Source organism: Pseudochaenichthys georgianus, chromosome 7, assembly GCF_902827115.2.
Source record: "Pseudochaenichthys georgianus chromosome 7, fPseGeo1.2, whole genome shotgun sequence".
NCBI classification, from domain to species: Eukaryota; Metazoa; Chordata; class Actinopteri; order Perciformes; family Channichthyidae; genus Pseudochaenichthys; species Pseudochaenichthys georgianus.
The window spans coordinates 13241723-13260758 of record NC_047509.1 but is presented as its reverse complement, the minus strand read 5'-3'; the positions used below and the strand labels follow the sequence as shown (position 1 = coordinate 13260758).

Below are 19036 nucleotides of genomic sequence, written 5' to 3'. Positions count from 1 at the left end.
TGAAAAGATAATACATTTGCAACATAGGTAGTCCAAATGTTTGGAAGTGCATGTGTGTATAATAGGAAGATGAATCCACGAGGATATCCATCCAGGACCGATGATCCAGGAGCACAGCCACGACTCGTGATCCAGGGCTCGCGATCCAGGGCTCAGGACCGCAGGATCAGCCATGACTCCGGATCCCGGCGTATATAGACACCAAAAAGAAAGACATTTGGGGAAGCTGGGTTAATCGGAACATGAGAGTACACAGGTATAGACAGAGAGAAGGAATAAGTAAGATGTCCCCCGACAAACTAAGCCTATATCAGCAAAACTAGGAGCTGAATCTAATCAGCCCTAACTATAAGCTTTATCAAAAAGGAAGGTCTTAAGCGCACTCTTAAAAACGGATAGGGTGTCTGCCGCCCGAACACAAACTGGAAGCTGATTCCACAAATGTGGAGCTTGATAAGAAAAGGCTCTGGCTCCCATTGTACTTTTAGAGACTCTAGGAACAACCAACAACCCTGCATTCTTGGAACGCAATGCCCTAGTAGGACAGTAGGGTATAATGAGTTCTTTAAGGTAAAATGGCGCCTGCCCATTAAGGGCTTTGTAGGCGAGAAGAAGAATTTTAAATTCTATCCTGTGTTCTATAGGGAGCCAGTGTAAGGCAGCAAGAACAGGAGTAATGTGGTCCCTTTTCCTAACTCTGGTTAGTACACGAGCCGCAGCATTTTGAATCAGCTGAAGCGACTTGACTGACTTCTTGGTACACCCTGATAATAAGGAGTTACAATAATCCAGCCTTGAAGTAACAAATGCATTGACTAGTTTCTCTGCATCGTTTTGAGGCAAGATATGCCTGATTTTTGCAATGTTACGTAGATGGAAGTAGGCGGTCCTTGAAATTGATTTTATGTGGGCGTTAAAGGATAAATCCTGATCAAATATAACACCAAGATTCAGGCAGCTCATGAACAATAACTGTGTTACAGGGACCCCAAGAGGTCATATTCAATAGTGCATCAGCTGAGAAAAGTAACCGCTGCTATGCTTTATGAATAATCCTCCATAATCACAGCATATAATAGAGCAGGCCTGATGCCACGGACTGATCCCACTGACCCATATTTCCAGCAGAGCCCTCAGTGGGGAAGATGCTTATCGAAGCTTATGAGAGGAGAGGGGCATCAACAAAGGCTCCTCTGTCGCTACAGTGATGTCATCTGACTTGACCTCTTCTCTCTGGCTCTCGTTATTACTCTGCCATTCAAATTCAATCAGCAAGGCATATTGTAGCAACTGGTTTTTAAATTCTGAGAGGTATGTTAATATTGTGTCTGCATTGTTTGAAAAGAGGTAGGTTGTTGTCGAAGTGCTATTTCATGTTTGTTCCTGTGCATTTTCTGATATGCCTATTGTGCTTTCACCCAGGGACACTCAACAGATGTTACGCAACAAGTTCAGTTTACCTGTAACAAGGAGGCTCCAAGCTTTCCAACCCTGTTGCATTGCGGGAAGAGTAATATGCAGTGTTAAGTGTTGACACTGGACTAAAAGTGAGGGTATCACGGACTCTGCTACTTCAATTTCTTTTTTTTACCATTAAAGTAAAGTTACCATTACCATTAAATAACGTTTCCATTAAGATTCAATTGGCAAGGTCTAACTTTTTTCAATGTGCTGTTAGAGCTCAATCAAGATTCATATTTCATGTGATTAATGCTTAAGGAGTGCATGATAACTAGTTAGCAGTCAACTCGAACTTGTAAAAGTGAATGGATTTTATTCAATCATTCAGCTTTCGCCACTCTAAGTCATATGACTGACCAAACCTACAGAAAGTAGTCCAGGATCACGACTGTATGTGTTCTATGAGAAATGTTATGTACTTTAGAGGGATATCCTAACAATATTTTCCTTGTTTGCCATCGAAGGCTTACCATTTGCAATGTTCAGTTAGTAAGCCACTAGGACTTATTTGCTTTTGCCCATCCCATGATACTCATAAAAGTCTAGACAATAATCCATTGAACATAATTTATTTTAATTTAAGTATGTGTTGTTTTTGAAAGAGCCCAACAGCATTTCTGCTCCATTTGAAACGACTGCCAAAAACACAAACTGTAGAATTAATTGGGCAGAGCGCCGGTCTCCAGAGGCTGGACAGGAAGTGCTGGGTGCACCAGAGGTCAGAAGAAACTGGCTCCGATCATTGTGTGGGCGTATCTCCAGAAGGCAGGGAGAGGGAAGGGAACGAAATGGGAACTGCAGAGGAGGGAGGAGCGAGGTTTAGGCAGGACAGCAGGGAAAAGACAGAGAGAGAGAGAGAGAGAGAGAGAGAGAGAGAGAGAGAGAGAGAGAGAGAGAGAGAGAGAGAGAGAGAGAGAGAGAGAGAGAGAGAGAGAGGGGTTGGGGGTGTAGGTGGTGGAAGTGTTTTGTGCATTGTGTGAAATGTGATCATGTCCTGGAGCCGCTCAGACAGCTGGGAAGTTCCCCTGCCCCTGGCTTCCAGCTGGGAACACTGAGGAGACACCAGGGCTGCAGACCATTCACTTTGCTGATTAACCCTTCATCTGCTGTGCAGGGGCAAAGAATGACACTCACACGACGTGGAACTTAAGTCACATTTTATTGATTTTTGGCCAGTATGACTACCTTTACACAGATATCCTCCCTCGCTTCTCGAAAACAAACAAAACACTTTCATAGGATTATTTCAGCAGTAATACATCAGACTTAACTTGTCTTCTCCTTTTTGTTTCTCCACATTTCTTTTTTTTGTTTATCACCCTGATGAAGTTTACATGTTTGTTTTCAATCCTGTGTAAAGGTCCCATGACTGGGAAACATGCATATGGCATTGCGCTGTAATCAATATGCCACTATTCAGAATGCACATTATTGATAAGGATACAGTACTGCATGACAATTCAAATAAATACCAACGTACAGGTGAAGTCGTTATTTCATATAAAGATATCAAACTCATTATGGATCAATACTGAAACACAATATGACAATATAAAGTTTGCACAGCTAATTGTATTATCACAATGCTATCGCTTCCAGCAAACAGAAAACTTTCTCCTTTTTTTCAAATGTAAAAACATTGTTAGAATTGCACTTTAATTTCCTAGCTTATCTTCCGTATTGGTAACTTTAATGCCTCAACAAGCAAGCATTGGCTGTAATGGCACTATTCAAGCTTGTTGATGCTTATTTTGTTTTCTGTTTCCTGAAAACATAATGCTCAAAGATGATGTAAAAAAAGATTCAAGAGTAAAAAATATAACAAACAAAAACGGAAATTGGACAAAAATAATGAGAAAATGCGCTCTCTGCACATTTGTCTACAATACTATTGATATCACATTACCTTCACCAATCTACCCGAACACATTACAGATGCTTTGAGCATTTTGTTCAATAACAGGAGGCCAACGGGATTTCATTTGGTTCCCAAAGTTAGATAAAAAACAACCTTTTCTTAATAATACCCCTGAATTTGTGTGAGTGGGATCACTGACCTGCAGAATTCAATACAATTTCAGTTTTATTGAGCGAATTTCCAAACCATCATCTCACCCATGCAGACGGGGAATTCCCTTTGCACTTATTGCTGCTCACAGGCTTTTTGAACCCAAAGTCCTCACCTATAAAAAAAAGTAAACATCAAATACTAGTCTAAGATTCTCCCTTGAAACGATGAAAGGCACTACTGGTCAGAAACAAAGAACTAAACAAACCAAAAACAAAACCCCGGCGCTCGCTTGGAGAGCCATGGCCAGCTTCACCTTTATCAGTTTGTCTCCTCCGAGTCTCGATTCTTTTCAACCTAAACGGTGCACCAAGATTTGGCACGATAAACGAAGGGAGAATGAAACAATTCCAATTTGGAATTTAATTTGTGCACTTTTGCAGAGAATTCTGAGAGTCAGTGATCCCGTTTCAGTGGAACGCCCTCGGTAAGAAGGAAAAGCATATCATACCACTCAAATTTTTCCGAAAACACAACTTACCTATTCGAGTCAGAGCGTTGTCAAGTTTCATTGTGTCATTTTGAACTATTCCTAGGAATAATAAATAGATGAAAAAAAACCAGAATTTGCATCACCCTGGATTTTTTGTATAGAACATGGCAGTAGAACAACCACAAAAGAAAACCAACAGCATAACATATGACGTAACAAAGCAATTAAAACATGGTTATTTGATGGATAAAATCTTGAGGTTAAAGTCATAATAGTAGGTCTGTGGTTTGTGGAGCATTTACTTGAGTAAATAGTTTCCGTTATTTAAGTTTAGATGATTCAGGAGGTCGTATAATCCTAGAGTATTATACCGTATACTGAATAACTCAAACCGTAGTACTACCACGCTTCCCTATAGGCTAATTATAGTCCGTTATAATCCTATATAATAAAAGTGCACAGATTGAAAAAAAAAACATGACTTAAAACAAAACAAAAGATGAAACCAGACCAAACAGTTGATTCACATGGAGAAACAACCCCATGCTTCTCATTGGAGGGTTTGATACAACTCTGATCAGAATTCAAAGTGTTCATTGGACCTGTGAGAAATTGGCTTCCAGCAGCAGCAGCATGCAAAGTGTCCTTATAATAGCCATCAAGGCAATAAGAAGGAAGTGTCAGTTTATTCGACTATAAATCAGTGTTTTCATTGAGCGTTTTTGTTTTGTCCTCCAAGTCCAAATGGCCTATTTGTGAGAATGGACCTTGTGTTGGAACTCCCTCATCCGCACGGAACTACTGTAATTACTGCAAAATGAAGCAAAGAACAGATGATCGGCATTAGCATTATTTGTCCATTTAGAGTGACGGTTAACAGAGCAGCTGAGTCCACACCGACAAAGCAGGCGGCGGTTTGAGTTAGTCAAAGCAACAGAAGCCATGTTAGAAACTCTGAGGCAGCCGATGTTCTGCCAGGAGCATTCATATGTTTGCGAGGAGCTGATGTGAAAGCACAGTTGCCAAAAGTTCTCCTGCAGTTGCTGTTCGAAAGCCAATGACTCCCAAGTACCAAAGCCTTTGTTCACAGGACAGAGTTAAAGCCATATCCAACCACCCAGCTCTGAGGACATGGGGTCTTTCCCATATAACATGCAAGTGGATGAGCAATGGGTTAAGTTGCTGACATGCAGGCTATCTATGAATCAGAGATGTATGCATCATGTGTTCAAACTTAAAGGGTGACTTGGAAGGAGCCTGCACGCAGAGGTAGGAGATGCTTTTTAGGGTGCGTGCTGTTAGGACACCAGATAAGCCAGACATTGATTTCAAACTAGACGGAGCAATAGGGTTACTATTTAATATAAGTAGGGGAGGTTCTAGTCACAAATACATCCTGGGGTCTACCTAGTGCTCGGTGATCACACAGAGCCTCTACAGAGGAGAGTAAGGGTCTCAACTCATCTGAATCAATGTCCGCCGGTCCATTGAGCGACCAGTTTTAGTTTATTTTTGTTCCTCCAAAAGAAAAGAAAAGGGGATTCTCCCTCAGGAAAGTCCTGGATTCCTTTCCCCCGTTTGAGAGTCAGCTCTCAGCCAAGTATCTGGCTTTCTTCACCAGCATGTTTGGTTTCCTTATCTCCTCTCTCAGGAGCTGGTGTACAACACGAGTAGTTCTCCCTCCTCTACTCTTCAAACCTTTTTCTCTGTCAGCGCAAACTGATAGAAAGCATATATCACACTTGTAAGTTAAGTGAATCTCAAACTTAAGAGTGATTGACCTCTAAGGAGGTGTCGGCGATAGCCTCGTCTCCATGCTGTGTGCTGACGGATGCACTCAAGCAGGGTTGACCGCTGGCATTGTTCCTTTTTCATTATTCCAGGAATAATGAAGCTCCCTCTCTTTATATCCGAGAGGAAGGAATACTGTAGTTGGATCCTGCAAGATTATAACCTGAACATGATCATATTAAGAATATAGACTTTTAATATATAGCATAGGAATAGAAAACGCATAATTTGATCAATCTTGCAGGATTTGCTCAAATCAACCCTGCTTTTAGCATCATCAAGCTAATGGGCCTAATGATCCACACGCAGTACATGGTTATATCAAACACAAGCCCCACTTATTGTTGTTCCTATTTGCGTAATGCTAGCTTGCAAAGAGTTAAAGCTATTGTAGATACAAAAACTTTCTGTCTTCATACATCACAAAACAATACAAAAGTAATGCGCGACCCTCCATTCGCAAAGGTTAAAAACCTAATACACACCAGGGCCCTTCACGTAAACGCTGTATACACACAGGCAACTATCGGAAACACGACGTATGTGAGGACGTTACCTGATACAAATATTTTAAATCCTCATTTGAGCTAAAGGGTGAGTGGTGATGGCGGGGAGCAAGCGGCTGGCAATCTGAAAGAGAGAGGGTTGATATGGCGACCGAGTGACAAGACACTGATTAGAGACGTGAGGAGAGGGGTTTTAGCCACTTAACTTTTCAGAAATAATTTAAGAGCTCAGAGCGATCTCCCAAAAATCGGAGACAGAGGATGGGGGGGAGATGGGAAGGAACAAAGTCCCCTGAAGTAGAGACAGAAGGACAGGGCTTTACATCAACAAGTGTTTGGGTCGACAGGCACGTGTGCCGAGTGGTCGGTTAGGGTCGTTTGCAGATTTGTGCACATGTGGGTGCCTTTTTGATTTGTGCTCTTCTAGGATCGACTCTTCTTTGATTAAAATATATTGTATCTCTGTTCACAGTAATCATCTGATCCTTTTTAACAGAAGTAGGAACTTGAGGCACCAATGCTGAAATGCACCTCATTTGGGTGGTTGAGATCGATTTGTCAAAAGTCCTTTCTCTCTTTTGATAGGGCTCTGAAAGAACCCATCGCAACGTAATGGGTCACATTGAAAGCCCTCCTGTTCTGTATTCCACCAGACACCAAGTCAGTCCTCTCTTACAATGTAGAGCCCTGCAGGACATGGGTGCGTCTTGCACCACACACCTGACGACAGAAACACAGTTAAAAAGCTCATAAGCATTTTTAGCTGCAAAGCCATGCGTTTCTAATGACCCTATTGTGTTGGTGTGCTAGCATCACAGCTTGAGTATTATCCGGAAATAAACACCTGCGGTCGTAGGTGCTCCTTTTTTGCCCAAACCTTTCCATTATAAAACCAGTAGCAATCCCACTTTTGAGTTGTTTAATCTCCGTTTAGAATCACACGGTGCTCCCCGAGCAGAAAGCAGAGGGAGATTTTGCATATTTGAGTTTTTTTCTCTTCAAAGTCCTTTTGTGTCAAGTTTCTTTTTCTCAAAGAGTGACCTGGTTATACAGTGGGCTGCTGGTCAGAGGTCAGTCCTGGGGGACCAGGACGGACAGGCAGGAGAGAGGAGGGGGCTTTTATCAAAGGAGCACCCTTGCCAACAGACACGGGACGGTCATATCGACATCTTCTTTACAAGTCCCCGCCCCCACAATGTGTTGCTGTTACCAGGCATTACACTCGGGGGGCGTGAACGAACGAGCACAAAAGCCACCACCTTTTACATCATACGTACAGCACTATGACAGCGGAAAGAATAGACACTCCATTATACCCACAAATCCCCCATTATAACCGGGGCCCTATAATCCACATGCCATATATGTCTACTGCAGTCCAAACGTCTAGTGCACACTGTACACACATCAGCATTCCCTTAAGCGTTTACACTAGCACACACGAGCAGCCGGTTAGTCACACAGCAGTCCCTAGAGGAGCGCAGGCTGGCCAGGGAGCTAAGCGAGCAAGTGGGGCTCTTTAACACTAAGGCAGGGAGGGTTTCGGCCGTGGGCCCCCTCCCCTCTGTACACAGCAGTCCTTGCAGACTTCTCAACCGCCTCAGTCACAGTAGATCTTGTACTTCTCGCTGCAGAAGACTGAAGGGCCTCCCATAATGCCGTTGGGCATAGCATTGTTGAGCTCTGGACGTCCGGAGTCAGAGCAGGTGAGACTCTGACTTACGTGGGGGGTGAGGGGGGTGGCGCTGGTGGCCTTGCTGCGGGCCTTAGCCCGGCTGGAGCTCCCCCCCCGGCGGGTATGCTCGTGATCGAACTCCAGGTCTTCCAGGCGCTGTGTCAGGGCCAGTTTCTGCTGGATAGCCATCCGCAGCAGGGAGTTGAGAGTCTTCTTCTCATCCTCTGCTGCAGCCAGCTGCCTCTGCATCGCGTCCAGCTGGGTGACATACTCGTCGCAACTGCAAGAGAGAGGGAAAACTGTAAGGTCAGGTATGTCATTTGGACCTGGAACTGAAAACAATAGCATGTTTTTACACCATCAATACTTTCCGTGTCCTACCACAAGATGGCAGTGTATGTTCCAAAAATACCAAAGAGCCTTTTCCTCAATGGTACAAGAGATTAGTTGGCTTTTAGTTTAGTTGAATTTACCTATTGGAAAACTGCACACATGATTTGTATACCTCAGCTGCATGTTTTAGATACTGACACCAACAATAATGAAGACAAAAAACAACTGGAAGTGAAAATCTTCCATGTGACCTTTCCTCTAGTGACGGTGTTATTTCCACCACCAGGTGGAGCCACTGATCCACACAGTGCAGATCTGATGACAAGCTAGGCTCTTGCATTATGATTCATGATGTCACCCCTTTCTTTCCCCTCCGCTGGATTTCACAAGCTAAAATGTTCTCAGCTAATTTTGAGTAATTTCAGCTGATATTTTACAAGCCACAGTACCAACCTCTCGCGGTCCAAAGCTGCCATCTCTTAATGTTTAAAGACCACTGCAACATGGTTCACTTCACCCTGCCCACCCTGTATAATTACTCACAGCTTTTCTGAACAATATGAGTAGCTTATGTGCAGAAGTTAAGAATAGAACACATAAACAAAGGATGAAAGCATTAACACCTAGCCGTCAGTAAGGAAATCCTTTCGACGTCACCTGATTAGGCTGAGGAGGGAGGAGTCAGAGAAAGAAGAAAAATGAAGATGGGAATGAGAGGAATACGGTTCATTGCTCTGAGCGATAGCTGTTCACAACCGATGTCCACTTTTCCAGCTGAAGTGAGACTGTATTAGTTCTATCCATCTCTCCCATCTCTGTGCAAAATAGCACAAGATATGATAACTGCCCCCTACTGGAAAATATCAGTGAGTGCTGCACTGCGGCAGGAGCACCTGTCCTCCAGTGACCGTATGCGTGTCTGCATGTGTGTCCGGACAGGTATAGAAAGTGGGTCATCTAAAGGGATTTAAAGGTGGGGGGGTTGATATCTCCACTTTCCATCTGCTGTCGTGCCCATCTTTTCTCATTCACTAAACCCTCTACCCCTTTCCATTACCCTGCTCTCTCATTCAGCTCTCTTTCAATCACGTCCTCTCTCCTGGCTCTTATCTCGCCTCGCCAGCCTTTTCTCTCTCTGTCGCCAACTTGCTGCTGTCTCCATCTGTTTGCCTGAGTCAGTCACTTTCTCATCAGTCCTACTTTCTGGGTTGCTGAGTGGCATTCTCCAGTAACGACTGACACACCTCAAAAAAAGGGAGTTTTTTTATGTTGGCAAGCAGCACCTTATCCACCAACAATGCCAAATTATGGAAACCCAACCTGTGCGGCACAAGTCTTTTATATTTCGAAAAACCACAAGAACGCAGAAATCGTTCGTAATGTGAATTGTGTAATGTATTTTTTAAGTTATAACTGTCATTCTCTCAGTAGGCAAATTAGATCTTATGTCATGGTTTGCTTAGTGGCTGCTTGAACTTCGGCACTGTAAACAGAATCCAACTTAGATGTTGCGTTATGTTGAAACACAGAATATTTGGTCAGATCTTGACCCTTTTCAAACCAAAATAAACTTGTTTTTGAATATTCTCTAGAGTCAATTGTGATTTTGTCACCCTTGAAACTGCACTTGCAAATTATTTTCTTGTTCTCAGAAAAACAAGTCTTGAAAGCAAAATCCGAGACCATAAAAACAACAACAACCACAGCTGTTTTGCCTGTGTGTGGTGCTGCACGTGGATGTGTGTCACATGAACTCTGACCCTGCCAGACTCTTATACAACATGAACCATACCCTCCTCTCTTGTGTATGCAGTTTGATTCCCAGCGGGACACACACCCAGACAAAGGGGATCAGCGCTGCTTCATTAAACCCAGTATGAGATGGGGGGCGACCCGGGAGGCAGGGGGTGGGGGGGCCGGTGCGCCTTGAGACGGCTGAGCCACTGTTGCATGGGGGGGCGAGAGGGTGTGCATTTTTCCCGGGAAAAAACAGAGACGTCTATTCTGGAAACTGGAGGGATACAAAGGGATCCTTTTCGGCCTGCTGATGGGGTCTGGTGGCACAATGGCTGATGGGGGTCGGGAGGCGACTGCTGGCCTTTTGGTGATGAACAATCATCATATTCACACCACCGTCAAACGGGCACTTTACCTGAGTTTTGCTGTGATTATTTACACTAGCTAATATATGGAAGCCTCAACTATTGCAACATTCACGTGGAGTGCTACACGATCGATATCAATCAATAATGCCTCCAAAGAAACACACATACAAACTACCTCATCAGCTGCTGTCTGGAGCTTGATTGGTCACGGTGGGAGAGCAGAGAGGAGGAGGAGGCAAGAGCAGAATGAAAGAGGGAATAATGGATAGGGAACCAACGACAGAACAGCAAGATGATTGAGTAAGCTTGAGGGGTAAGTGTGACTTTGGGCCAATGATTTGACTGCATGAGCAGGAGCTGAGAGCATGTCCAGGCATGTCTTAGGAATGTTAGTGTTCACATGACCCCAGAGACGGCAGCTGAAGAGGCACGCACAGAGAGAAGCACGTAGAGACGAACAACACCCAACCATGTCTCCTGCTGAACAAAATACACTTTAAACATCTCAAGTAACTGATCAAAGAGAGGCACAGACTGCAGCAGGAGATCACACAAAGGATCCAACAGAAACCTACACATTCCTTCAATTCCACTCCACTTTTCTTTGTCAAAGAACACACATTTGTATCTGAGAGTTTTCCACATCTTAGAAATCCACCTTTCCAGACTTTGTATGATTACCATGAAAACAAGACGGTCAAACTAGGCTCCTGAAGTGGGCTTTAACTTAAGGCCCGCCCCTTTCCTCCCTTTCTTTTCCAGACGACGAGGACCGGTTGTTTTGCATTGAGGAAGGACGGACGGGGGGACGGGGATACAAAAGGGGGGAGTGTGGGAAACCTTGCTCAGGCGAGTCCCCCAGCCTCTCAATGAGTCCCCTGACCCAGCACTGTGCCGTGTAGGACATCATTTACATACCAATATGTGAATCACATAAACAGACCAAATGGAATTCATCTATAGGCAAAAAACAGTGACAGGCTACGTGGATACGAGCCTCAAGATCATCATCATCAGGGGAGGGGGGTCTTAACTGTGCAAAGGGACGAAAACATGTGCTTTAATGCAGACGCTAAACAGCCAGCTCCAATGTGTTGTTATCATCCTAAGCCCCTCCAGCAAGAGGCTTAAAGACAGACACCTAGCTAAGGCTCGACCACTTCAAAGCAAATATGATCTCACACCCTCTCAACAATGAAACCAATGAAAAGTGATACAACTCTAGGGGGATCCGAGAGGGTAAAAATGATGTCATTAGTCGGAGCAAGATCTGGTTTCCTCGCCAGCACTCACTCTCATGTACAGTATGCAGACAGAGAGGCTTTCCTCCTGCTACTAATTGATTAGACACTGCAGGTATATGGATATGCCTCTGCAAGCACACTTCAGGGAGAGGTATTAAACTACTCTATGGGTAGGATCAAGTCCTAAATGCTAAAGGTAAGACGGCATCAGCATCGCAGCCGGGTATATACGGGAGAAGTGTATTAAAAACATTCACGCCCACTCCCACACACAAAAACAAGCAGTGTGAAAGCGCAGTGTTGAGGGGTGAATGTGTAATCCAGACCAAGATGAGGTGGGATTATGCGCAGAACCCTTGACCGACTTCTCTGAGGAATCAGGAAAAGATTAGCGAGTGTGTCAAACCATCTAATACTCACACACTGTCCAAAACAATAATTAAGTGACGTATTTAAATGATACCGAGATTAAATACCTTCTGTGCTCTTTAATCAGTATCAATGCTAATACTACTTCCTGACTGTGATTCTCCAAAACGAAGAAACAATACAAACACGTCACTTTACAATAATACCATACAGCCAACATATGGTAAACATGGCTTACATTGTGATGGTAATCTTTAATCTAACATTTCGTGTACTAGTGCATGTCTTGTCTGACGCGTAGGACTAATGATTTTGTGTCGGATATGAGCCTTGGAAGGCAAGGTGACTGAAACGTGTTTTTCGGTGACGCCCATTGAGCAGACATGTTTCTTACCGTGTGGCGAACATGGCTCGGAGAGAGGAAAAGGTGGCAGCGTCCTCCTTCAGGGCTTTGAGCTCATTCCTCAGTTTCATCATGGTCTCGGTGACCATCGCCTTTTCGTTCTCATACTTGCTCTTCAGATTGGCCAGAGCCACTTCAGCTGTCTGTGGGTGGAGGAGGAGAACAAAGCGTCAGAGCCGCTGGAAGGCGTTGGTGTTGTGTTTCCCGTCTATAGAAGTCTGTTAATATGGACCATATTACCCATCACTTTCAAGTTATTAGGGCCCAGCAGCCTTTAGGTGTTATCGTTAGCTGCTGGTTTCAACCCATAGGTGTGTGGTCTATGAGGGGCTTTCATGTGTGTGTTCTAATGGTCACTGAGTAACCACACACATACTTTCAACGGGCTACCAAAGCAACTGCATACACACTGTGTGTCTGCGTTGTTGTTAGGGGGGGTGCTCTCCAATCTTAACCACACATATTCTCAGAGCAGCTGACAACATGGCTGCCGTCTCCATCAATGTTTGTTATAGATCTCGTCTGCATCGCATTTGCTTCAACAGCTGAGTAGACCTGAATCAGCTGGCCCCCTCTTCTGTCTTTCAATGAAAACTGACACATGTTTGGGAGTGATACATTCTTAGTTAAACTAGAATTCTCCGTGCCTACCTGTTTGTTGGCCTTGAGGACCGTCCTCAGGGTTGCAATCTGTTCCCTCTTGGTGCTGAGCAGGGATTTCAGTTTGAGGATCTCCTCCATGCAGGCCTCCTTGTCCTTGTCGGCCACAGTGCCGAGCTCCAGGGAGGCGACCCTCTGGCGGGACAGCTCTGTGGTGCGGTCCACCGCCAGCTGCAGGTGCTTGATCTGGTCTCGGATGATGGCCACCAGGTTGTAGATGTTCATGGGCTCGCGGCGATGTTCAGACCCGGGGGAAGGCAGCGAGGAGACGGGGGAAGGGGCTCCGTCAGACAGGTCGGTCCTACCGGGCTCAGGGAAGAGGCCCTTGGTGAGCAGGATGGGGGAGCGGCGGCCACGCCCCTCGGGGCTGCTCCGACCTCCCTTACCCTGCTTGTAGAAGTCCAGCATGACACGGTTGGGTGTCTCGTTGTTGCACATGCAGACGTGGTTGTAGAGGGTGGCCAGTTCTTCGCTGAAGGTGACCAGCTCGTCCTGCGCAACACTAAGGCTGCCCTGAGACTCGCCTGCCACGTCGCTCACCTGTGAACACAGAGAAAGAAGCGTCAACTAAGCTGCGTACAAGATTTAACTATTTATTTATCATCAATAAAAAGAGTAACATCTCACCGTGCGCAGCTCCTTCTCTAGCTTGATCTTCATCTCTCTCTCTGTCTGACTGGTCTTCTCCAGAGTTGCCAGCTTCCCTCCCAGCGTTGTGACGTCATATTCCAGACGGGTGCGCTCCTCTTCGTAGCGTGACTGACAGGCCTGATATTGTGTCTTCAGAGTCTTCAGTTCCTCCTTCAGCTCTCCTGCTTCGGACACGGCAACCTAGCAACGAAAGATCAATGGTTGAAAATATATTAAAAGCTGAGTATCAACAAAGGAAGTAGACATCCTGCTTTTAGCTGGACACACTTCATCCACCGATAGGAGGAAAGCTACCGTACCTTGTACTTGCACTCCAGAATCTCCGGTCCATTGATGTCCACCTCGTAGTAATCTCCGTCCTCGTTGCTGTCGCGTTCTTTCTCGTTGTCCAGGGCGGACTGGCGCTCCTTGCTGGCCTGGAGCTTGCGCATGGCGCTGAGGTTCTCCGTGAGGCGGTTGACCCTTTCCTGATGCTCGGACAGAGCACCGTTAGCATGCTCCAGCTGTTTCTGGGAGTCCTGCAGGGTGGACAGCAGGTTGACCTTCTCACGCTCCATCTGAGGAGAGAGGCAAAGACATGGGAGGTTATCATACTGTATTCTGCAATTAAAGTACAATGCTCCCTGCTGGGCCTTTCACACGTCACCATTTTCACATTTGAATTTCGCTGTTACACGATAATGTGAATGGTTCCCGTATTGAAAATATATCGTATTAAATCAGTGGATTATGTGGCATGTTGCGACTCAGGCTTGTGTTGCTAAGTTATGTGAAGCTTATCAGTCAGGATGACCGTGACAATTCTCCGGACTGCACTCCGCTCAGAGGGTCGTCTTACACACCAGCAGCCAGTTATGCTGATATAGGCAGCCAGCTATTTCAGAAGCTGACCTGTAAATAATGTAAACGTATCAAGTGTATGCTCATCTGCATACTTTTTTTATGAGTGCGGAACAAATAATGATGAACAACTTCAAACAAATATGTAAAGTTCGATTAAAATGCTGTGTCATGTTAAGGAGCTAACTGTTTAATATTCCTTTATATCACATGTTAAGATACAAACAATGTTAATAATAAAAAGATTTGAATAAATAAATAATGTATTAAATGACTGATCTTTTCATGTATTGATCTATTCCTGCAGAACCCATATTGTATGTTGTTAAACATCAACAAGAACTAACAAGGTGAAACACAAGGAGTGGACGTCTAGGATCAATCCTTGAGTACCTAATCAATAGAAGGTATGAGAGGAACGAGAGGGCTCGATGAGTAAAGGAAGGTTTTTGTTTGCTCTGCTCTGATTCCTCACTGGAAGGAGGCTTCAGCAGGCGGAGCGACACGCTGCGGGTCATACCAAACACACAGCTTTGTCAGCCAACCAGATCCGGCACAATGATCGGGTTGAGAAGCAGAACGGTGTCCTTAGCAGGGCGGCATTGAGAGAGCTTGAGCTTTACTTTATTAATCCGGTAACCGTGTTTATGTTTGATGAAGGGAGACAAATAAAGAATCCCTTGGTTCTCAAAACAATCCACAAGTTCCCCGTACTCTCTGGTAGCCATGGTGCCCAATCGGGCGCGGCTGGTGCACTGGTTCCACCACCCGCTGCCTCCCGGCCCAGCAGAGCCCGAAGGGTGTGTGTGTGTGTGTGTGTGTGTGTGTGTGTGTGTGTCTCCATGGATTAATTTAGAGTATTTAGACCCCTGCAGCAACCTGGGTCTACCGACTCAGTGTTTTCGACACACCTCTGGCCTACTCAAAAACACAGCTGATTTATTTTATGATAACTACTTAACCTAGTTTGTTTTGATGGCATGATAACACATTTAATAAGCATTGCGCTCATTTATTCCCATATCAAGAATATCTGGAGGATGTCAAAGTCAACTTTAACTTTGACTAGTCAAGGTACTATACATCTTTGACTCTCATTAGCTTGCTATTGATTCTTTCTTCACTAAATACACCTTAAAAACACAAACATTTACTTCCCAATCTGGGAGACTGCAATTGATTTATCGTTTCTTACTTGTCCGTGGAATGGATGGTTATAATGGTTACCAATGTGTTTAACTGTTTACTGACACACATGTTTACACAGTTGTTAATAACGAACCTGCATCAGCTGCTGTTTGAGCTTCTGGATCTCCGAGATGTTCAGTTCGCTCAGCAGGTCGTCCACCAGGCTGGGAGCGGGATTGAACAGCTCTTCCTTCTCGGGAGAGGAGATGCGGTTGTTGTAGGCGAGAGCATTGGCCAGTTTGGTGAAGCCATTCTCAAATTCCTGCAGAGCCTCGTCGTTGTTGGGTTCAGTGGAGGCATCGTCGCTGAACTTGAGACCAACCAGAGAAATGCTGAGAGGGCTGAGGGGAGAAAGTAGGAACGGGGTGTTATCTTTTGTTCTTCACAGTGTTTGCGGAGTCCTATGAACACTTTGTGTTTTTACCTGTGACAAAGAGTGTCTCCAATGTTCATGTAGTGGGACAGCTCTTTCCTCAGGGATGCTTTCAGCTCTCGCTCAGTCTTGACGGTCTCCAGGGCTTCAGCTAGCTGACGCTCGGCAATCTCCTTCAGGCGGATGGCATCCTCCAGCTGGCTGTTAAGGAACTGAGTGTCCTCCTCTTGACGACGGATCTCATGCTTCAAACCTTCAAACTCCACCTAGGTAAAAAAAAGAGGAGATGGAAGACTATCGATGAGTTTTCAATTGACAGAAAATGCAGCTCAAATTCAAACGAGCCGTCAGACTGGATCATGTGTGGCAAACCAGCTGGATCAAACGGAATGACATTATACAAGATAATGTTAATTGAGAGTATAGATTTAATTTCCCTTTCCAATTAGTTTTAAGTTAATTGGATTTGGGAATCCTTTTCATATTGGATGTCTTAAAAGTAGGAGCGGCTTTTGTTTGGTTTCATGCCCTCTGTGATGAATATGGAGAACAGAATCCGAGAAGCGCATAGGCAAATAATTAACAGCTCAAGGATAAAAGCTTATACTAAATGGAAATATCCAAGCTCTGTATTATGTTTGCAAATGTGCGGAGGGGATTTTATTTTTCTTTCCACTCATTTGACTAAACCAAGGAAGTGTTTTTTTTACGACAATGAAGTGTTAGAATCTCTCTGAATAATGATAGCTGCTAAAGAGTCGGTCAAACACTTCTACAGCCAGGCGGCAGAAAAGAAAAAAACAAAGGCAGCTGCTTATCTCGTTGCTGTATCGGAGGATGTTTTTATTATCGTAATTACATCTGAATGTTAAAGCTTCCTTTGGCTGTCTAATCAGTACAAGAAGGAGACACACTGAGAGCCAATGAGAGGGAGGATGAGGGCCTGTTGGGCGGCTCAGATGCTGTTAGATAGTTTACAGTATGTGTGTGTGTGTGTGTGTGTGTGTGTGTGTGTGTGTGTGTGTGTGTGTAAAAAGTACCACGCTGAGATGCCTGAAACTACCCGTTTAATTAGGCCTTGCCAAGAAGACTCCCTGATAACCATCAACAAAGGCGGATTGAACAGGAAAGGGGATGTTCTGCTGTATGGTTCAAACGCTGTGCATCAGAACGGCAGCCCTGTTTACCCTCACCTGGCTCTGTTTGAGCATGGAGACCTGCTTCTGCAGCGAGATGTTCTCCTCCTCCAGCTCGGTGTAGTCCTGCAGCAGACGAGCCTCCCTGAACTTGTACTCCTTGATGTCATCACGCAGCTGATTCCTCTGGAGCTCCACCATCTGGCTGCTCTGTAGGGCGACAAGAGGAAGGGCTGTCAGTGACCACCATTTCAATCTCTTTTGCCCGAGGGTGGGAGAGATGGCCATGATTGGATATTGTTGCTTTAGTATAACGGTTAGTGTCACGTTGGCTATTTAACACTTTCAATCTTGCTCGATACAAAAAGATCCCATCTGGTCCGACCCATCGTGTGTGTGTGTCTTTGGTGTGTGTGCCTGTTCGTGTTTGAGTGGGAAGTGCCAGGTGTCTCTCCGGGCAGTGGGTCACAAGTGTGTCTGCCTGCCAGCTCTGACAGTACCACAGAGACCGACTTATCTCTCTCATGGCATGACAGACATTCAATAGCCAGAAAGCGGCATTAGTCTCATTTTCTAAAGAGGCGTTAAATTGGGCATGGCTCGCTATACAGAAGCATTGAAGAACAAATTGTAGAATTAAGTCGTTTTAGTTGGAACTCGAAATCGGAATATCTGACTATTACCAGTTAATATGTGCTCATATTTTGAGTTATACTGCAAATGTAGATCCTTTCAGCTCCGGAAAGGCATCATGAATTATATAAAAAGGTAGAGATGTAAGAGAAATGCCCTTCCCCCCCGCTGTTAGACTGCCACACAAAGCGAAGGATCTGATCAGCCGTACTTAGCCACTACCTCGTCTATAGCTGTGTCCTCTTTCTTCAAGGTGTGCCCATGGCTTCCTTACCCTGCCGACTACCTCATCCCAAAACACAAGAATCCCACAGGACACTTGGGGGAATGTTAGCCGGCGGCTGTCAGAGAAATGGCAAATAAAAGCTCTGAAGTAAGGGGATACTCGGTGAAGGAGTGGGCCTCAGCCTTTTTTACCTGAATAAATGAACATGCACATGTGTGTGTAATGTGAGAAAGAGCACCGTCTGAACTGACCTTGAATGTGTGTGTGAAAGTGAGCGTGTGACTTTGGACACAAACAGCTCGTGTTTTTAATCTCCTGATCAAGTAAGGAATGTGTGCAAATATGTGTGTGTGACAAAGTGAGAAAAGAACAGCAGTCTCTGTACCTACAGTATAGTGAGCATTTGCATGTGGCTTTGAATATGTGTGGGACGTGTGGCTTTCTCTCAGGCGAGTTGGCGGAGATGACCTAATACCAGAGGGACAATTAGCATCTCAATCCCTCGCCAGGTGGCCCCTTCCTCTCACACCGTAACCATGTGGCCGCATCCATCCCTGCTCTCGGACCATAGCAGCAACCAGAGGAAGTCGACCCTGAGAGGCTCCACTGGCTCCACTGCCTTGAGATTAAATACACATCAGTCATATAATGTGTACAAAAATAGAGAGTAATAAACGGGTGATGACAGGTTCCTGATGGCTAGAAACACCTTTTAATAAGGGCCATTGGTTTGATCCCCTTAACAGTAATGAGCTCAGACACGTGATGCCAGTATAGTATTAGAACATATTAATACAGCTTTAATTGTAACCAACAAACTAATGGATCTCAAGAGACTGTAACGCCACAAAACACTATTATGTCTAGTTATTTGCTATATTTAGAATGTACTCGCTTAGTTGGCCAACGGTGAGGAGTTTACTGACAAACAGTGTGTTGCT

The 19036-nt window shown here is 44.8% G+C and overlaps 1 protein-coding gene across 1 annotated transcript in view; it reads right to left on the bottom strand.

The window, feature by feature from the left end:
- Positions 1–2601: 2601 nt before the first annotated feature.
- LOC117450136 (protein bicaudal D homolog 2-like) overlaps positions 2602–19036 on the bottom strand; it is a 48128-nt gene continuing 31693 nt past the window's right edge. The window contains 8 exon segments of the mRNA XM_034088184.1: positions 2602–8214; positions 12380–12531; positions 13040–13588; positions 13676–13879; positions 13999–14256; positions 15822–16068; positions 16152–16366; positions 17294–17446. Of these exon segments, the coding sequence (XP_033944075.1) occupies positions 7860–8214; positions 12380–12531; positions 13040–13588; positions 13676–13879; positions 13999–14256; positions 15822–16068; positions 16152–16366; positions 17294–17446 (2133 nt within the window). The 3' untranslated portion in view covers positions 2602–7859.